The 21,648-nt window shown below is 38.1% G+C and overlaps 3 protein-coding genes across 4 annotated transcripts; 2 read left to right on the forward strand and 1 right to left on the reverse strand.

Moving 5' to 3' along the window:
- Positions 1 to 1,604: 1,604 nt before the first annotated feature.
- Positions 1,605 to 5,321, forward strand: LOC147855781 (pentatricopeptide repeat-containing protein At2g33680-like). 2 transcript variants are annotated; one of them, XM_087330701.1, is made up of 2 exons: positions 1,605 to 1,750; positions 2,344 to 5,321. In XM_087330701.1, exon 2 carries the CDS (start codon positions 2,349 to 2,351, stop codon positions 4,998 to 5,000), a length of 2,652 nt encoding a protein of 883 aa, XP_087186827.1. In that variant the 5' UTR covers positions 1,605 to 1,750; positions 2,344 to 2,348; the 3' UTR covers positions 5,001 to 5,321. The 2 variants fall into 2 exon arrangements, with proteins under 2 accessions (XP_087186827.1, XP_087186825.1); XM_087330699.1 differs by having other exon boundaries at positions 2,347 to 5,321.
- Positions 5,322 to 7,035: 1,714 nt separating this feature from the next.
- LOC147855782 (uncharacterized) lies at positions 7,036 to 8,144 on the forward strand. The gene has a single exon (XM_087330439.1). The coding sequence runs from the start codon at positions 7,137 to 7,139 to the stop codon at positions 7,536 to 7,538; it is 402 nt and encodes a 133-aa protein (XP_087186565.1). The 5' UTR covers positions 7,036 to 7,136; the 3' UTR covers positions 7,539 to 8,144.
- Positions 8,145 to 9,633: 1,489 nt separating this feature from the next.
- On the reverse strand, positions 9,634 to 19,864 carry LOC147855783 (uncharacterized). The gene is made up of 4 exons (XM_087330108.1): positions 19,554 to 19,864; positions 19,376 to 19,455; positions 15,227 to 18,262; positions 9,634 to 13,608 (listed from the first exon to the last, which is right to left on the reverse strand). Exons 1-4 carry the CDS (start codon positions 19,720 to 19,722, stop codon positions 10,858 to 10,860), a joined length of 6,036 nt encoding a protein of 2,011 aa, XP_087186234.1. The 5' UTR covers positions 19,723 to 19,864; the 3' UTR covers positions 9,634 to 10,857.
- Positions 19,865 to 21,648: the final 1,784 nt, after the last annotated feature.

The following is a 21,648-nucleotide window of genomic DNA, read 5'->3' on the forward strand; positions in this document are numbered from 1 at the left end:
TTGAAAATGCTTCGCGCATTGTCGTACGAATAAACATTATAAGCCTCACTGTCTTAAGAAATGGAACTTTAGTTGAAAGCACCGTTAGCCATTTGAGAGCATTCTCGCCTCTGAGAATAAGACGAGATAGTGAGTCGTTCCCGCTCTCCAGTTAGTGATGAATTTGGCGGCTTTTCCAGCAGCAGTGGAACGAAACATCAGTCCACATTGATCTAACCAAGCGGAGACAACTGTTAACCATTGATTAGGAAAACCTAGCTTTTCCATGGTGCCCCTCAAAAAAGACCAATCTACCCCCAATCTACCCTATCATAAATCTTTTCAAAATCCAACAATAAGATAACCAAATCCTCTTTCCTTTCTTGTGAAATTGCAACCGCTTCCCAAAATAAGAAAATGTTAATATCCAATATACTCCTATCTTGTAAGAACTCTATTTGGGTGTTATGAATGATATCTGTTAAAAAAGGCTACTATCTCATAGCCAACAACTTAACATATATTTTGTAAATAGTATTCAATATAGTAATAGATTGCCACTTCATAATATCAACCACTACCCCTTCCAACTTCGGAATAAGACATATCATACCTTCTGCCCATTTACATGGCATAATTCCAATGTCAAACACCTCTTGGAATGCGACAATAATGTCGTTCCCAATAATTTCAGAAAAAATCTGTCGAAAGCCTATCAGTACCGGCGCATACATGGGAGCCAATTGCATCCAAAGCAACCATTAATTCAAAAATCGAAATTGGCTTATCCAAAACAATTGTCATATGTAGTGAAACCTATGCATGCATGGTCTGCCACACACATCTACGGCTCTCCAATTGATCAAGTGTACAACATTGAGCGGGCAATAAATTGCTATAAAACTACTTGCGAATTACCTTATACATTGAGCATGTGATAAGTAAGAAGAGGGTTTTCTTCACTAAATGTATTAACACGGTGGCAAATCACATGTTTTTTTCTCATGAAAAAATATCCTCCATTGGTATTAAAATTAAAGTGGCTAGACTACTACAATATACAAAATAGTCCAATATTACAATGAATAGTGTATACCCGTGCCAAACGACCCTAGTCAATCTTTCTAGGTAAAGATAAACATAAGTTGTCAAATACTTCTTGTGCTTTGACAATTACGCCACATTTTACATACATATCCGCTAAAGCAGTGTCGACAACTAGATCCCTTTCTAATATTCCCTCTCTGGCAATGACAACATGTATTTCTTGGTCCTTATCTGCAGCTTGCATGCTTTGAGAAACTTTCAACACGGAAACAAATCACATACATACTTGTTGTAGATGATCCATTTGGATAAAGCCTATATGAAGTGATAACCGATAAAAAATGGTCAAGAGGGGAGGCTTTAGATGAAGCGCCCCGGCTTATGACCTAAAAGTTGGTTCATTATATTAGAGGCAAGATAAACCCTTCAAACAAAAGGAATGAAGTTCCAATCCTTTTAAGGAACTCAATCCCAGTTTTGTATATGAGGTGTTGAAGAGAGGCTATTTTCATAAATTGCCTATAAATTGAGTAGCCTGAGCTCAAAATCCTTCCCCGATCATTTTTCTCGAGTCTCTATTATTCACTCCTAGCCTATTATGCATCTGCGGAGAGAAACTGATGCAGGGCCGAAGGCCTTTTTGATCAATGTTTTACAAATTGAGCCGGGAACCTCTGTATCACAATTGTGGAAACGTGTCTGAAAGTTCCTCCACATCCATCAGGTTTGGAAGCAAGATCAAGCATATTTCTGGAATTGGGTGAAGAATTTTTTATATGAGGACCATTGCCAAATTGCTATATTTTGTACAATTTAATGTAATTAAAATCTCCCAAATTCTATTTTCTGTTCATAATTTGGTATAAATACCATAGCCCAATTGCTAATTTATGCAAATTTTGATGCGAATACTATCATCTAACTTTTATTTTTTGCGAAGTTTGGTATTAATATCATTGTCCAATGGCTTCCAACGTTTTAATGTAAATAGTAAATACCATTTCTTAATTGCTATTTTTTATTATTAATTCGATATAAATGCCATTGCCCATTTGCAACATTAGTTTTTTCATATTTTTTATATGAAAAGTATTACCTGATTGATTTTCTTTTGCATATTTTTATGCAAATACCATCATCAAATCCTCGTATTTTTGCATAATGTGATGTCGATACCATTGCCCAATTGTGTATTTTTTGTATATTTGGATGTGAATACCATCGCCTTGTCATGTAATTTTTTGTTTAGTTTTATGTAAACACTATCACCCAATTTCTACTTTGGCATCAAAGAATGATTTATTGCTCCTTTCACAGCAGATATGGTAGCTCTTCAACATGCCATAATTGCTTCATTAGAGGGGATACCTATAGATGTCCCTTCTGTTGATGCCTTTATATGTGAGATTGAATATGCAAGGAAAGAGAAGAGAATAGTTCATGCTGACAGAGTTAATTTTCATATTTGTAGCAATGGACTTGATAAATTTGAAGCAATTTCTAGTTATTTGGTTCACATGTATGTGGATTGTAGAAGCTTATCTTGTGCAAAGCAATTATTTAATAGATCTTCTTGGAACGAGAGGTCTTGGGCTCATCTTGTTGATGGATATACTAGACTCGGGATGCCATATCATGCCCACTATGTTGCATTCAGTTACATACTAGAGCTCGGTGTCCATCTCAATCACAGTGCCTCTTTTATAACTTTCTTTCATGGATGTGCCAAGTTCAAATGTATTGAGCAAGGCCGAATGCTTCATATGGAGATGGTAAAAAAGAATATATTTGAAGAGAATCTTGCAATAATAAGTGCTTTGGTAGATATGTACTCGAAATGTGGCCACATAGATGAGGCCCAAGATGTGTTCAAATGCTCGCCCTCTCATGATGTAGTGTTGTGGACAATGTTGATGAGAGGTTTCCTTGAATGCGGATTTGCGAAGAAAGCACTAGATTGCTTTGATGATATGTGGCTAGAAGGAGTAGTTCCAGATGTGGTAACATATGTTTGTAGTCTGAAAGCATGTGGAATGATTGAAGCTCTTACAAAGAGCCGAGATCTACATGCGGAGATAGTGAAATTTGGGCTTGACAGTGATCTTTTTGTTGGAAATGCATTGGTGGCAGTGTATGCAAAATGTGGCATTGTTGAAGAAGGACATGAAATCTTCAATAAACTAGCATTTCATGATGTAATTTCATGGAATGCACTCATCAGTGGATATAACGGAAAGGGTTATTTCAAAGATGCTATTTGCTGTTTGAATATGATGAATCATGAAATTTCTGTAGCTACTTCTATCACATTTGTTGGTGGTTTGAAAGCTTGTAGTGGAATACGTGACATTCAAAAGGGACAAGAGCTACATGACAGGATCATAAAAGCTGGGTTCGATGAAAAGTTAGAAGTTGGAAATGCTTTGGTGGGAATGTATTGTGCATGTGGTTTAATTTTAGAGGCATGCAATGTGTTTGATGGCCTATCGATTCGGGATGTAATCTCATGGACTATACTTAGTTCAGGGTATGCCGAACATGGGTATGCTGAAGAAGCTCTTCATTGCTTTGAGAGAATGCATTTTGAGGGTATAGTTCCTGATGTTCCGATTTATGTATCTTGCTTAAACGCTTGTGCGAGCCTCAACAGTTCAGTAAAGGGGTTTGATTTGCATAATTGTGTCATTGTAGAGGGCATCGAATCTGAAGGATTTATTAGTAATAAATTGATGGATATGTATATGAAATGTGGCTTGTTTGCAGAAGCTGAAAACATATTTCAACACATGCAGGGTCGAGATACTGTGTCATGGAATGTGATCATATCAGGGTATGTTGAGCACGGGCTTTATGAAGAAGCTTTGGATTATCTTGAAAAAATGTACGATGAGGGTGTCTCACCTAATGTTTTCACTTACATTTATAATCTGAGAGCTTGCGGACTACTAGAGAAGGGCCAAAAGGTGCATTCCCAGGTTGTCCAACAGGGTTATGAGGGAGATACTTTGCTAGGAAGTTCTATCATAGACATGTACATTACATTTGGTGCACTCGTGGATGCACGAGAAGTGTTTGATGAGATGCCTTCACAGGATAGGCTCTCGTGGATGGCACTCCTTACTGGATATGCTCAATCTGGCTTTGATGAGGAAGCCCTTCAATGCTTACTAGAGATGCAAGCTGATGGTGCATTTCCCGATGAAACCGCGTGGGCTTCTCTCATTATCTGTGATCTACAAAAAGGAAAGAGTGAGAATGTATTCCTACTTTATGCTCAAATGCAAGATCAAGGGTTGCTTCCAAACGTTGCGACTCTTGTGGGTATCCTAATTGCATGTGGAGATGTGGCCTCCTTGAGAATAGGTAGGCAAATTCATACATCAGTTTATAGAATGGGACATATTTCCCATTTGATGCTTGCCAATGCACTCATTGACATGTATTGTAGGTGCGGAAGCATTAAGGAAGGTGAATATATTTTTGAAGCTCTTCCATGTAGGGACATTGTCACATGGAATACGATGATAACCGGCTATGCTCGACATGGTGAGAGTGATAGTCTTTTCTATATGCTAGATAGGATGAGAATGGAAGGAATGAACCTTGACGGAATCACACTTTTAAACACTCTAACGGTGTGTGCTCATGATGGTCTTGTCAATGAGGGTCAGAAGTTTTTCCATATTGTAATAGATTCATATGTCACCTTGACAAGTATTAAGCATCATCATTGCATGGCTGATCTCCTTGGACGTGCCGGCCAAATGAAAGAAGCCATAGAAATATTGGAAAAGATGCCCTTTCAAGATGATCTTGTGACATGGTCAACTATGTTGAATGCTTTTAACAAGCGAGGACATCTAGACCTTGGAAGAGAGGCATTTGAAAGTGCTCTAAGAGTGGAGAAAACACATTCAGGATTGTTTATTTTGATGTCAAACATACTTGCACAGAACCATTCTTTGGAAGGTTAGGAATAGTGACTAAACCTTTCCTTCCAAGCAGTTTGAGATTCAAATGAAATAGAGCATGTGGTGAAGAAAGTTACACACATGGTGGAGTTACAAAGCTGGTAGAGTATGTGTTCAAAACATTACATGCATACATTTCGTGTCAAGATTGAGGGGGAAATGGTTTTGCATGTATATCTATTCTATGTCCCTATGTTTATATTGTGAGGGTGAGTCAATGCCCTAGTGTACTAATAGTATAGCAAAAAGCAAGTCATATATTTCCCCCAAATTATGTACAATGTTCAATGATGATGTTGACTTGGATGCAGCCTTCATTTGTCCCATTGACTGGTCTATTGTTTCTAGTGCACTGGTGTCAAGAACACTGGTATTAAGTTATATAAAAAAACATGTAAATTTTGGAATGATAACTTTTACAATGATTGCATCATTGATTACTAACACTACATTGATTATCATAAACCGTTGTTGGTCATGACAACGGTGGCTAATACTTGGGTTCAGTGGCAATTGGTTGGGATTGGCTGATGTGGTCAGTCTACATGTGTGTGTGTGAACACTGATTCAAATGTCGATTCGTTGAAAATGGTCAGTTTGGCGTTATTGTTGCCAATAAGGCTGCCAACAACTTGACCCGGTTTGATGCCATGGACCTTAGGGCTGGTTGTGTCGTGTCACCTTGGTTGGTGAAGTCAAACGGTATTTTGTCCTTTCGGGGGGCTAGATATTGTTAAGTGGTTTTGGTGGCGAAGTTACTTTATCTTCGAAAAAGTATGTTGGGGCGAATGTTGGTTCCATGTGTAATGACAACGACGATGACGACGACAACTCTATTCACATCATGGAGTTGGGGAATGTTCCCTTATAGAAATTGAGGGAAACTTTGGTGGAACAATATAGTGTTCACCGCAGAGTGGTAAAAAGATCAATGTTGCATCTTATTCATCTTGGAGTGACGAATATTAGACTTGAGTAATGAGCTATTTCTAGGTTATTTGATGTAGCATAATAACACAAATTAGTGTAAGGGGGGTTCTAGGTCCAAGAAAGAGGACAACTAGATGTGGCAACCCCCTATATTGATCCAACGTTACACTTAGTGTCCATAGAACTACAAACACAACTCCCTAATAAACAATTCACGTCATCATTCCCACAATTTTAGCTCACATTCTCGTCGTCATTTTAGATCATGCATTGGCGCACTAATGAGAAGGGTCATGGAACATACACATTTTGGCAAGTTTGCAACTTTGAGCTTCACATTCTATGATAGCGCTCCTAACTTCGATGGTATCCGAGCTTAGATTTCCACCCATTTTGAACTAAGATCTATGTCTCTACCCCCTAGCTATCTCGCTCAAAGCCAATTATCTATTCTATGCACACTACATGAAAATGTATACCCCATATATCCCGCCAAGTGATGGTGTGTTGTTGATAGCTATGAATCCCCCAAAAAACATGTGGCCATGAGAAAATTCAAAGGTACCATACATACATAGAATGCTCAGAACCATGTTGGGGGTGTTATGAGCCAAACGTATCGGTGTGTATTAAAAGTGCATTTCTTGACATATGATGAGCGAACGATGCAATCGAAGAAGAAGGAGGGCAAGGTGGCAGTGTGTTATATTAGGTTAATTTCCGAGAAAGAACGCGGACAAATTTGGGTGGGTTTTATAAAATCAAGTTTTGGGGGAAGGGTATTTAAAGAAAAGGGAGGCAATGAGGAGGAGGGGCATCGGTTGTAATTATCCCAAAACTCAAGAAAACCACCTCCAACCAGCTGTTTTTATTTCGAACCAGGGCTTCCCTTTTTTCTAAAAGGAAAGGCCCAAAAAAACCGCCGTTCTGAAAAACCACCGGTTTGTTTTTTTACCCTAACAGGGGAGGGAGGTATTGAGAACAAACAAATGGCAGGGTTGGGAAACCGCTGTTTCTGGAAGCCCCCCGCCCAAAAAAAGAGAGGGGCGCCCAAAACAGACAACGAGAAGAAGAAGAAGAAGATAACAGAGACCCCCCCCCCCCCCCCCCCCCCTGTCTCTCCCCTTTTCCACCCACAAAAATTACAACTACAAATACAACCCCAGAATCTTTCAATATTATTATTGTTATTCCCTTTGATCGTTATCCATGGCTGCTATAAGAGCTCAAAACCCTAATACCACATCCTCTTCACCACCACCATCATCATCATCATCATCATGGGTGTTTGCTCAATACAGTAACCATGATGAGGTTATACTAAATTATGATGGTCATGATAATAAGGTAGTTAATGAAGAGCTGCAGAGCTGTCCCGAGATGAGGAACCAGTATGGCTATGGCTATGGCTATGGCTATGGTTATGGCTATGGCTATGGTGATGGCTGGGGAGTAAGAATAAATGTGGCCATGGTTGTGCTGATGGCATTTCTAGTGTTAACTTTGCCTATCTTCTTACCCCCATTGCCACCTCCTCCATTGCCAATCCTACTCATCCCCATCATCATTGTGCTTCTCCTGATCCTTGCCATGATACCAACTCTGTCTTGACTCCTCCACCCTCACCCAACCCCTAATTTATTCCCCATTAATTTATCGTATGCATTATGCCCTTTCCATATACCTTTAATACTGATTTAACCTCCCCTTTCCGAGTGTCCCCAATTATGAAACCTTATATTATTATTTTGGTTAACCAAGTGTGCTGATACCATTGTATACTTAATAATCACCATGGAATGATCTACAATAACCATACAATTATAGCAACCTTATATTATGTGAGCATGTATTACCATCCAGCCATACTTATGATAATAACCTTATATTGTAATTTCCATTCATACTTATGATAATAACCTTACATTGTAATAACATATTTGTATGTGTATGTATGCATGTATTACAGTCCATGCATACTTATGAACCAACTACTGCTGCTAGTAATTTCCACATCTTGTACATAGCAGGCCATTCCTTCTGCACTTCTTTGCCTTCTAGGGTTTATACCCCACCCTGAGGAAATGTTATGTAGTTATTTGCAAGCAAAGATTTTTTATAGAGGTGCTTGGAGCACTTCTATTTGCTCTTTGCTTTGTGTACACTGTTATGTAATATTATATATCAAGAACTCTTTTTGTACAATGTACAAGCACTTGTTCCTGTGCAAATTAAGTCTGATTTTACTTGTTATGATTTTTTTAGAAATGAATTGAATGAAAGAAATTAGTTTTGATTGAAATGATGGTGAAGTTAGTGTTGGTAAGTAATCCTATTTATTTAAGGACTATAGTCCCGTGAGCTCATGATATTGATTGTTCACATATTTCCTCGCACACTAAAGTCTCAAAAACACAGACAATGACGAGGAAATATCTGTGATGAAGGCGATATATCTTTTTAGTAAGCATCATTTACACTTCGATACATTGGTGTTACGAGACACTTAAACCATTTCTTTCATATGTCTTGCATAATAATACATCCAGAACAGAACGCTCTATACATATAGATTTTGCTTTCGTGTGTCTTTTTGAACTTGTTTTTACTAATGATCGAAGACACACAAAAGCAATATATCTATATATATATATAAAGTTCTGTTCTATTAAAGCCATACGACTTTTGCTTCCCACGAATTTTTTTGGAGGGTGTGTGTGTGCATGTGGGCAGCCCCACTTTAGGCCAATGATCTTTCTGTGCTTTTTTAAGTCTATATGTATGCAGATAATGTTTTTTTTCCTGCTTTGTTGACGTATTCCACCTCACAAATTTTCGGGCAACTGATTTTGTGCATTCACTATACCAAAAAGACCAATGGCCTAACTAACCCCCTACAGTGTGATTTACATGAGTACTGTGTTCAAGCAGCACAAATTTGTGCACTCACTAAACCCTAAACCCTACAGTATGATGTGTAATAGCAATTAATACCAATACAATGTGTGAAATTATTTGGGCAATCCAACGATACATGCTAAAATCACATAGTGAAATGTCTCTGTAGAAATGAGTTTTGAGGTCATTACAATTTACAATTAAGATTGATTGCAAATTAATGTGGGACATTAGGCATCTACTCATAAATTCTAGATTTAATTATTCGGCTTTAGCTACAATTCTTACATGACAATAATAAGACTGCACCAGAGTGAGGTGATTAGAGCAGGGGGGCCGCATGACAGATACTAGAGTATAAAAGATGCGCCTGGTTTTATTAGTGCCAGCCACACCATTTACGGTTACTGGTGCAATGCCTCTGCTTATCTAGTTACAAAAGATGAACCTGGTTTTTATCATATAATCGCACCATATACAATCACTGTCGTGATGCCTGTTGAGTATCTAAGTTTCTATCTAGATATCATGTGCAGCAACTACCTTACTGTACAAGCAAATTTGCGATCGATTGATCTAAGTATCTATCTAGATATCATGTGCAGCAACTACCTTACTTTACAAGCAAATTTGCAATCGATTGATCTATCTAAGTATCTATCTAGATATCATGTGCAGCAACTACCTTACTGTACAAGCAAATTTGCGATCGATTGGTCTTACAAATGAAAAGCAGGAAGTGATGCTTGCACATCATTGTAGAAAACATTACGGTTACTGGTGAACATGAGAGAAAGAGATGTAATAATAATAATAAATGGGAACCCCTAATATCAAGTAAAAGTAATACATTACACCCCTAAATCAACAACTTCCTAACGGTGTTCATTTCTGCCCCTTCTCTTCCTCCTCTTCCTCCTCATAGCTTGTTTTGTACGCCTTGTGAATGCGGTACTCTTTCTCCTATATCTTGACTTCTTAGTCATTTACATGCATCTTCTATTATTGGAAGCTCTCCCCTGCAGCTATTTTTGCATGAGTAGGCGGCACTGCGTCCCTTCCTTCACTTCTTCAAATGACCACCAAATTAAATGTTGGAAGTTCCCATGCCATTCCAACACATCTTTGCACACCTAATTTTGCTTTAACTGGGTCAAGATATGACCATTTTACTGGCACTTCATTGATATTGCATGTCAAAGTCTTCTTATCTTAGCTAAAGTCTTCTTATCTTAGCCTTTTTCTTTATCTCCACGCCTTTCCTTTTCTTTGACCTCATCAAAACGCATTGACACCTTCCATATATCACTTTCTCTTTTCCTTGGAAGTTGAACTTGTACCTTTGGCATTTTAATTGAAGTAGCTTGGCTATCAAGACCATTGTCGCAATTGTCTCTTTCAAGCAAAAATGCATTAACTCAATGCAAGTCTGCCAATTTATTTTTTTAAGGCAGCTAGTCATACCTGGGAAGTTTGCAATATTGGCAAACCTGGAGAATGTGTTTTACAATTCCCCAATACCTCTTTCCCATTAGAAGGCAACAACATATATATAGATATCTGCATGTGTAAGGAAGAAAGTATGGTCAAATTTGTTCACCTTGTCATAAATGTGAGGACCTTCCGAGATAACAGACGCACCCGCTCACCATGATCTCAAGACAAACACTTTTTAACATTTCCATCCATTTCCTATTCGTTGAAAACCTACATCCCCTCGAAAATGTCTTATGATAGTTATGCATATCTGAACTTCAAAGCTATGATGCCCTCTTGTTCGCCCGCTTTATATTGCTCAAGAATGACTTTGACTGCAAATTAGTAAATGTCTTCATGCCTACCAAGTATTAGTCTAGGTATACCACCCTGGTTTGTGATCACCTAATGATTTTCTACATTCATATGCCTTCCACTTGAGTACGTTCTCATGCCTTTCAAGTTTTCTTGAGAGTTGAGAAAACTCTCTTGATGACATTGCAAGAAACCTGCCTCGTCCAGTATTTAGTAATAACATGAAATATGACATTTCAAATTACTCCTCATAACCACACTTCCCATTGAAGAAAACATGAAGACAACTTTGGTCTCTGATTATAATCTTCCTCTTTTCTATTTTGGATATGAGTAATACAGCAGTATGGCAATCACCACAAATATGCGTATTATTCATGATGTGTATAGTATCCCCTTGTTGGGTATTAGTGAGAGCATAACTGATTGCAGCCTTGTCAGTATGGCCACATTGCAAATCCTTCGAAACCCTGTACAAACCTGGATAAATTTCTTCTTCCAAACATTTAAGGTTGGCATCTTCCGCTTTTGCATATATATCTTTTTGCCAGTATTTCAATGAATCACCATTGGAAAATGAATGAACATTTCCAAGTGAATCAACCCAAACACTAAAACATCCAGGCAGCTTCTTCCAAGAGGCATATTTCAGCCGTAAGGCTTCCACCTTGTTGGCATCCTCTTGCATGCCAGCAGACACGAATATATTAGCCATAAGGACATACGCGGGAGAACAATTAGCAGATAGTTGCACCACTTGATCAAAGGCTAACTGTCCGAGCTTCACATTCCCCCATTTTCTACAAGAACCCAGAAGTGCAAGCCAAATCTCGGGATAATCTGAACAAGGCATCACCTTAATCATCGATATCGCCTTATCAAAATCTCCTGAGGTTCCAAAAACCACAACCATGCAAGTATGATGCTCTAAGTTCGGTCTGATGTTGTATTTTCTTATCATATCACCGAAAATCACTTGAGCCTCATAAAAAAATCCTGAGTGGCCACATGCAGTTAAAATACATAAGAATGTGATGTCATCTGGAGAGATATCCTCATGTTGCATCCGTTTGAAACAATTCAATGCCTCTTCGAGTTGACCCATTTGTGCATACCCAGAAATTAGTGCATTCCAAGTTATTACATTTCGTGAAGGAAGCTTTTCAAGCACCTCATGTGCTTTCAAAAGCATACCACATTTAGCATACATATCCACCAAAGCATTTCCAATTGCAATGTCCTTTTCAAGAAATCGCCCATTAACAACCTCTTCATGAATTTGTTCACCCTTGTCAATAGCTCCAATGGTGCCACAAGCTTGCAAAATAGAAATGAAGGTGACCACATTAGGTGAAAGGCCCTCATTTTGCATGCGATCGAAACAATCTAATGCCTCATGAGCTTGACCTTGTTGGGTATACCCTGATATTAGTGTAGACCACGAGATAACATCTCGAACTGGGAGCTCTTCAAGAACCTCTTGTGCCTTTGCGAGCATACCACATTTCGCATACATATCCACTAATGTATTGCTGAGAACAATATCTTTCTTCAGGAAGCCTCTATTCACAATCTGCTCATGAATTTCCTTGCCCTTATCTATAGCTCTGATGCTCACACAAGCTTTTATGATACAAATGAAGGTGACCTCATTAGGAGATAGACCCTCGGTTTGCATTCGTTCATAACATTTCAATGCTTCATGGAATTGTCCTTGTTCAGCATAGCCTGAAATGATTGCATTCCAAGAAACTATGTCCCGAATAGGGAGCTCTTCCAGTACCTTTTGCGCTTTCTCAAGGGCTCCACATTTTGCATACATATCAACCAAAGCAGTTCCAAGAACAATATCCTTATTCAACAAACCCCGACCAACAATATAGTCATGAACTTGATTGCCCTTTTCAAGAGATCTTGTACTTCCACAAGCCTTTAAGATGCATATACAGGTCACAGAATTCGGAGACAGACCCTCTCTTTGCATCCTTTGAAGACAATCTATAGCTTCATGGCCTTGTCCATGTTCAGCATATCCAGCGATTAATGCCGACCAAGAGACAACATTACGAGCTGGAAGTTGTTCAAGAACCTCTTGTGCTTTTATAAGCTCGCCACATTTTGCATACATATCCACCAAAGCATTCCCAATCACAATATCTTTGCCTAAAAATCCTCTATTTAAAATATTATCATGAATTTCTTTACCTTCTTTAGACATTCCAGAAGTAGCACAAGCTTTCAATAAAGAAATGAATGTTATAGTATTTGGAGAGAGACCCTCTCTTTGCATGAGTTCAAAACACTTCATAGCTTCATCAGATTGACCAATTTGAGCATATCCTGCTATTAAAGCAGACCAAGATACAACATTCCGGATAGGGAGCTCTTCGAGCACTTTTTGTGCTTTTTCTAGCATACCACATTTAGCATACATATCCACCAAAGCAGTACCAAGCATAATATCCTTTCCTAAAAGGTCTCTAGCAACAACTTCTTCATGAATTTGAATACCTTTCTCTAAATCTCTTATAATGCTACAAGCTTTCAAGATGCATGTAAACGTGACCACATCAGGAGTAAAGCCATCTTTGCGCATCTTTTCAACACACTTAATTGCTTCTTCACCATGCCCTTGTTGGGCATACCCAGAAATAAGTGCATTCCAAGAGATTATATCACGAAAAGGTAGGCTTCCAAGCACACTTTCTGCTTTCGAAAGCGACCCACATTTGGCATACATGTTGATTAATGCACTCGCTAGATAAGGGCTCTTTTCAAGCATTCCTTTTTGAAGAAGAATGTCATCGTGTATTTTCGTTCCTTTATCGAGGTCTCTCTTCTTCGTGCAAGATTTGAGCAGAGAAACAAAAGTAAAATCATCTATACAAGTAGTTGTTTCGACTCTCCTCAGCTTTGATGAAGAGCCCATGATCTGCAAAAAACCAGAGACTTCATAAAACAGATCCCCCTCACTCTCACTCACTCTCTCTCTCTATCTCTCTCAAAAGAAGGACAATGTCAATTGTTTTTGAGAAAAGAGAGGAGAAACTGGCAAAAACATTTCATACAGAGAGATCAGCCATATAATGTGGAGGTCCCACAAATCGTGTCTGGGAGGACTATGGCATCTCTACAAAATGTTTGAACGAATTACAAGAAAGATCTGTCAGAGGGGTTTGAACACACACGCAATGAGGCAGTGGGGAAATCTCGTCGCTAGACCCACACCCAATCAAATTACTCCCAAGATCAGAATGTGTTTACCAGCAGCATATATGCGTAATTGAATTGTGTTCTGCATTAGGAGTCCGATCGATTTAAGGCTAGACATTGGCCCAATGAGCATGTGCCACCTATCGTCTAGACACAACATTGACACAGACGAAGGCTGTCCAGTTCCTAATTAGGCTTAATCTCATCCCCTGTTTTTGATAATTACACCTACTTGTTAACACAAGTTACAACCTTCCGTGTTTGTCTCATGATGAATAGATCTTCTTCTGTCAATAGAAGGATTAGTGTCTTCTTATCTAAGTGGATGTCCCTTGAGATCAACCATAATCATATTAGCTAATCATCTCAATTATAGTTGTGAAGCATCATCACATGTACATTTGATTGTCATGGGCCATCTTGTAATCATGAAAGATAAATCATTTCTACTCCGTACAACACAATGTGCTATAAGTCATCCATGTAATGATGTTACAAATTAGTATTACGTGAATGTGACAAAGCAAAATGTGACTAAGAATGGTTGACTCAAGGTCAATATTTTGCTATTGTCGACATATAAACCATAGTTCATCAATAATCTAACCATGCAAAACATTATGACCAAAACTAAATGTTATGTTTCGTTGACAGAGAGAGAATGTTTGGCTATGCTTACTCTCTAACTATGTTTTGTTATGATTGCACTTGCACACTTAGTTGAAGTCATCAAGACAATGAAGTAATGTGGAGTTGCATTTCTCCAATACTCTTCACAACTTTATCGAGATCAACCATAACCTACATTTGATCTATTGATTACAATGATGAGCTTTGTTGTTTTAAAATTTATTAATAAGAAGAGTGGTTCAAGGAACTTTACCATGAAATTTGAAGGCAGTAAAAAGTAAATTTATAAACCTCATTTATTGCATAAAACAATTAACTTTTTTCCAACCGAGTAAAACAGCTTGAAAATGTAATCTTTTGGGAAATTGATGTCCAAATATTATCTTGCATTTATTTAACATCACCATAATTTGAATGACCAAGCACAACATTTTTCGATCACTAGAATCCAATCAATATATTCATGCCTTAGTATAATAAGATGCAAAAATTGTTGATATCACATGTTGATTCTTTCCGGATTAGGTAAAGAATGTCTCTGGTTTCTATCAATGTCTTAAAAAAATCTGATTCCCTAATGTGGATTAGTTATACTTGACAATGGTCATAATCTCTATATCTTATCTGATAAGATACAACTTGTTTTTTTATTTTTACAAAGGTATGATGTTCCTCTCGCAATCATGGACCAAAAGTGTGCACAATGGAACTTGCATACATATTTAGAGAGGATGGAATATTTACCAGCGAGTGTTAGTATAACTTTATTGAGGTGTTTTCCCAGTTCCTTCACATGAACAAGATCCATCCTTGAAATGATGGCTACAATATAGATCTGTAATTATGATCTCACGAAGCTCGATCTTGGAGATGATCTTTGTTGCAGAATGACAATCACAACAGACTCTCAGATTCTTCGTTACTCGAATACTCGCCCCTTGAGGTGAACTTAGAAGTCCAAAAGCAACAGCTAATCTTTCAGAATGACCACAATCATCTAAGGTTGTATTCCTATGGTGACTCTCTAAGCTCATCTTATTCATTTGCATGCTCAAACTGCGAAGTTTCTTATATATTTGGTCACTTTCAGGATGTGACATATCTCCCACAGTAAAAGTATGCACCTTTTCATTAACTTCAACATAAGCCCTTGCTGGTTTTTTCCATATATTTGCATTCTTTCTGATGTTCTCAATTCTCGCAGCATCCTCAAACATACCAACATGGTTATAAAGGTTTCTCATCTTCACATGCGCCGTAGCATGTTCTGGATCCATGCGAATAATATTGTTAAAGCAACGGGTAGCTAATTCCATGTTAGTGTGTGCACTACAAGCTCCAAGCAAGGTGGTCCATCCTAGAGTATTTGACCTAATTGCAATCGTTTCAAGGAAATCTTCAGCTGAATCCCAATTGCATGAATGTCCTAAAAGGTCTACCATAGTGTTGAAGTGCTCAGCCAAAGGTTCAATACTATGACTCTCTATCATCACCTTAAATTGGAAACAACCTTCATCCACAAGACCCAAACGACTACACGCAGTGAGAAGAGCGAGGAATGTCACGTCATTGGGTTGCACACCCACCCTTTGCATTTCATGAAAGCATTGGAAAGCATGTTCATAATCACCATGCTGTACATAGGTTCCTATCATGGAGCTCCACATGACCACGTCTCGTTTTGACCATCTAGCAAATGAGATACGTGCATCATCTAAGCTTCCACATTTATTATACATGTCGACAAGAGCACTCCCAAGAAAATCATCTGACTCGAGCCCACCAGCAATAATGTTTGTGTGGATCTGCTTCCCCTGTTGGAGTGCTCCAATGCTAGAGCATGCCTTCAATACTGCAATGTATGTGACTTTATCTGGGTCAATGCCATTTTGACACATTTCTCTGAATGACTGAATGGCATCAAGCCCACATTCATTCTTTGCATATCCTGCTATCATGGCATTCCATGTAACAACATCCTTTGTGTAAAGTCCATCAAATACATATTGGGCATCCTGAATATTACCACATTTTGCATACATGTCAATGAGACCATTAGCCACAAAAAGCTCTTGTTCAAAGCCACACCGTGTAACTTGGCTATGAATGTGTTTGCCCGTGCTTAATGCCAACAAAGAAGCACATGCTTTCAAAGCACTTACAAACGTGATTGGATTCGGCCCCATGCCGTCTAGTTGCATGAGATCGAATACCTTGAGAGCTTCCTCAAAGCATTCATGCTGAACGTACCCAGCTATCATTACACTCCAAGTCACTATATCTTGTATTCCGAGCTTATCAAACACTATCTGTGCATCTCCAAGACTCCCAGATTTTGTGTACATGTCAATGAGTGCACTTCGAACAGATAAATCTGACTCCACCCCATGTTTGATAGCATATGAGTGGATTAATTTTCCCTGATGAATATCAGGTATGCTGCAACATGCTTTCAATGCACAAACAAAAGTAACCTTGTCCAATTTCACACATTGTTGCTGCATGTTTTCAAAAACTCGAAGAGAATCAAATCCATGCCCTCCATCGATCAATCTTGTCATAAATGTACTCCAAATGATTGCATCTTGGCTTTGCATCCTGTTAAAGATCGTGCATAAATCATCCAAGGTGCCACATTGGGCATACAAGTCAATAAGTGAGCTGCCAACACTTGTACTAAGTTCAAAGCCCATTTCAATTATGTAAGCATGTATTTGATAACCTAACTCCAAAGAGCAACCAGAATGAGCTTTAACTATAGAGGTACAGATTATCCTATCCGGTATAATACCCTCCTCCTGAAATAACTGGAAAACTTTCAATGCCTCCTTACTTTGTCCACAATTGCCATAACCATGCAGTAACACATTCCACATAACAAGGTCTCGCTGTGGTGATCTGTCAAAAAGAGTTTGAGCATCCTGAAGTCTGCCACATTTTGCATACATGTCTATAAGGGCAGTTCTAACAGATAAAATAGATTCCAAGCCGCTCTCTATGATAAGAAAATGGATTTTCTTACCTTCCTCTAGAGATCTTGTAAAAGAGCATGCTCGCAAGACAGTGACAAATGTAATAGCATTTGGATGAATGCCAGAATGGAGCATCTGGTGAAACATGCAGAGAGCTTCTTGGCTGTTATTATGCTGAATATAACCTCCCATCATGACATTCCATGACACCAAGTCTCCACCAGATAATCCATCAAAAACTATACGAGCATCCTCAACACTACAAGCGTTGATGTACATTCGGATGAGTAAATTGCCAACATAAGTGTCCATTTCTAAGCTATTTTCAGCAACATAAAAGTGGTGGATGAACTTCCCCTGATCTAAGTTGATCTCATTTGAGCAGGTTCTCAATATGCTAATAAATGATTTCTTGCTAGGCCTCAAACCCATGTGCTGCATGTCCTGAAGGAGAAGAAAAGCTTCCTTATGAAATCCATAGTGACAGTATGTTTCGATCATAGCATTCCAAGGACCACCATTCCGTTGCAATTTATCAAATAGATTGCAGTGCTCCTGGCTCTTACCACAACTTCCATTGAAATCAGCCAATGCTCTGTTGAGGAATTCATTTAATTCTAATCCAGATTCATTGATATGATCCACTCTTTGATAACCGACTGAGCTGGAAAATGGTTGAAGGGAAGGCATATGGGTACCCACATGACGTGGGACTTCATATGAATGAAGAGATTTTACACGTATTCGTGGTCCAATAACATCCATCTTCGGCTTTTGTTGCTCCAGACATTTCTTGCCTTGCCCATCAACAGCCCACTCAAATCCTGTATCCTGAATGAAAGCAAAGGTATCATAGATTAACAGTTAAATAAATAGAATAACATCTCTTATAAAGAATCTTCTGTCATCATAGATCAACCTCTAACAAAAAAAAAAACTTCACCAAGGAACAAATCTTCAACCCTTGTAGATTCATATCTACAAGACATAAATGAGCAAATGGTTTAGCCCTCGTAGATTCAACCCTTGATGCCATTCAGTTTTTATAGATTAACCTCTTTACAAGAAGAAAAGATGCTTCCAAATGAATAAAAAAATTAGCCCTCATAGATAAACTTACACAAGAAGAAAAAACAATTCCAATGAGAAAACTCTTTCTGTCCGCATACATTAATATCTATAAGAATTGCAAGAAGCAAACTTTCAGCCTTCTTGGATTAGCTGCTTTAACATAAGAAAACACTTTCTACGAAGGAAAACGTTTCTCACACCCATAGGCCAAACTGAGGAACAAAAACAGATTAAATGAACAAAATTTTCAGCCTCACAGATAAACTGTTTTCACAAGGAAAACAACCTTCCATGAAACAAATTTTGAGCCATCATAGGCTTGACTTTACAGGAACAAAAACAGTTGAAATGAAAGAAAATTTCAGCCCTGATAGATTAACCTCTTTACAAGAAGAAAGAAAACACTTCAAATATAAATAAAAAACAGCATTCATACATTAGCTTGTACAAGAAGGAAAGACACTTTCAAATGAACAAACTTTCATCCTTTTATTAAAGTTTGATCTTTGCATTTTTAGCCCTCGTTAATTACCTTCTGCAGCAACAGAAAACATTTCTGAAGGAATCAATTTTCATCCTTTATCAAAGATTAAACTCTACATTTTCAGCCCTAATAGATTATTAACCTCTTAACCAAGAAGAAGAAGAGATGCACTTCCCAATTATCAAAGATGAATCTCCACATTTTCATTCCTTGTAGATTAGTTACCATTTAAACAAGAAGAAAAAGAGGAAATATACTCTACACTTCCAATGAGCACATTTTCGGTCCTCATAGATTGTCTACATTTTTTGCCCTTGATATTATAACCTCTAAAAGTAAAGAAAAAGAACAAATACGCTCTCATGATAAGACAAATCTTCAACTCTTACCTTTGGGAAATTTCTTGACGAATCTTGATGATCCACATGAAGTGTTAAAAATGAAGTTTCGGATGTTAAAATCCATGGAACTGAACAAGAAAGGGGGAAAAACCATCAATTCATTTTAGCAACATCTACACGAAGAATTGAAGGCCTGATTCAGAGAGGAAGAAAAATGTATCGTTACCATCCTTCATGGTCAAGGAAGAATTTGTTGGTAATGTTAATGAATTTGTGGATAATGGCGATGATGAATTCCTTGATACTATATGCGTGTGTTGATGATGAGGGTTATTTCCATGAAAGAGAGGAACAGAGGTTTGCTCCATTGATGGGGGAGACAGAATGCTTGCCATAACCCAAGCTTGTAGCTCTAATCTATAGATAAAGAGATGGATAGAATAGCATCCTTACTTTGAATTACACAGTATACAGATGAAAGGTCTCCATTAAACCTTGGGTGGAGCACATTCTTATGTTACACAAAAACTCCAAAAATACACCTCTGGATTTTCCTTTGTATTATCCGGGGAACTCTATTGGATCATACCCCTGAGTTTTAGCTTATTTCCAAAATGCCCTTATGTCTCCATTATCTCTTTGAATACCCCTCATCACCCCTCGACCCGCCAAAAGACAGAGAGAAAGAGAGAGATGGTATCGTCTGTCTTCGGAGATCAAATATGACCTATGAGACCAAAAATATTACATTTTCATGTAATATATGTGAAAATGAGTAATGACTCTCAACATTCAAGAAGTTTACTGATGAATGTTGCAATCAAGAGTGCACATTGTGACTAATTGTGAGAGAAATTCATGCAAGGATTGGGTATGGTTGAAGATGCCTGGAATGCATAGTCGAATATGATCAAAGGCAAAGCATTGTATCAATAAAAGTGTGATACTCAAACTCCTGAACTTGTTTTCGGGCAATTCGTGCAACTATTAGGTCTGGTTGAAGATGTGTGGAAAGCATAATCAAATGTGATCAAAGGCAAAGCATTGTATCAATAAAAGTGTGATATTCAGACTTCTGAAGTTGTTTTCGGGCAAAGTGTGCATAGTCAATTACTCTCGTTACTTGTGTCCCAACTCCCTGTCTCACATCATAGCACATGTGAGCTAAGTTGCATGGAAGCAATGGTTTAGATGGGCGACAAAGGGATGGGTTATACCCTTTGTCATCCTATTTTTCTCTTTTTATATCTTTATTTAGGGTTGTTAAGTTTTTATTTCTAAAACGAATGAACAAGTTGAATGATCTATAATCATTTTGGTCTCGTATTAGGCCACATTTGCCTCTCTAGAGACATTAGAAAACTATTCTACCAATCTCCTACACCCTCTCTCTCTCAAACACAATATATGAAGATATGCAATGAAAACCTAATGGAGGATGAATGCCACTTACATATCTCATGCTCAATATATAATGTAATTTGCGAGAAATATAGCGAGTTATTAGACGGGCATGATAATGTAAATGTCATACTCAACTGTCCACCAAGAAGGGCGAGCACATATGTGTGTGCATTATTTTCACATTGAGAGATTTTACTACATTGTAGCCATCGGCCCCTTCTTGGGAAGGAATCACGTACAAGATGATATGTTGATTTGGTCGCATAGGTCAAAATCAGGCCTCATCATGGATAATAAAACAACAATTTTATCATGTGTTATGTGTGTGTATTTGTGATTGCCATTTGAACCATTGCTTCCATTGATACATGTTAGAGCTCATCCCATTGATTTAGACTTATCATCCAAACTATTACTTCCATATGATTTAGTTCAAACTTGCTTCGATATGATACAGAACATTGGGGTACAAACCATTGATGATGAGACCAGTCATTTGTCTACATGTACCTTTCCCTAAACAAGTTCAGGAGTCTTGAGTATACTGCAAATTGATATAGTGCGCTCTGCCCCTGATCACATCTAGCTATGCTTTCCACACATCTTTGATTCCACCCAAACCCGGGCATTGGGACTAATTTCTCACATTGTCACGACATGCACTCTCAATCGTGAGCATTCATCAACGAATAAAAAGTTCTAGAACATTGAGGGGTGGCACTACTCGTATCTTGTTCAAATATAATCATTAGATCTCTCTCTCTCTCTCTCTCTCTCTCTCTCTCTCTCTCTCTCTCTCTCTCTCTGTATTTCTCTATCCACTACCGAAAAAAAAAGAAGTATAGATCTATCTATCTATGTGTCTATCTATCTATCTATCTATTTATTTATCTATAATGTATGTATGTATTTATCTA

The sequence above is a fragment of the Azolla caroliniana genome, unplaced genomic scaffold (genome assembly GCF_043228905.1).
Source record: "Azolla caroliniana isolate FFs.n. ecotype wild unplaced genomic scaffold, voAzoCaro1.0.p SCAF_14, whole genome shotgun sequence".
NCBI lineage: Eukaryota > Viridiplantae > Streptophyta > Polypodiopsida > Salviniales > Salviniaceae > Azolla > Azolla caroliniana.

Coding starts and splice junctions, on each gene's coding strand:
- LOC147855782 (XM_087330439.1), top strand. CDS start 7,137: ATGGCTGCTATAAGAGCTCAAAACCCTAATACCACATCCTCTTCACCA.
- LOC147855783 (XM_087330108.1), bottom strand. CDS start 19,722: ATGGCAAGCATTCTGTCTCCCCCATCAATGGAGCAAACCTCTGTTCCT. Junction 19,456..19,553: donor TTCCTTGACCATGAAGGATG/GTAACGATACAT, acceptor TTTCTTGTTCAG/TTCCATGGATTTTAACATCC. Junction 13,609..15,226: donor GAACTGGGAAAACACCTCAA/TAAAGTTATACT, acceptor TGAGAGAGATAG/AGAGAGAGAGTGAGTGAGAG.
- LOC147855781 (XM_087330701.1), top strand. CDS start 2,349: ATGGTAGCTCTTCAACATGCCATAATTGCTTCATTAGAGGGGATACCT.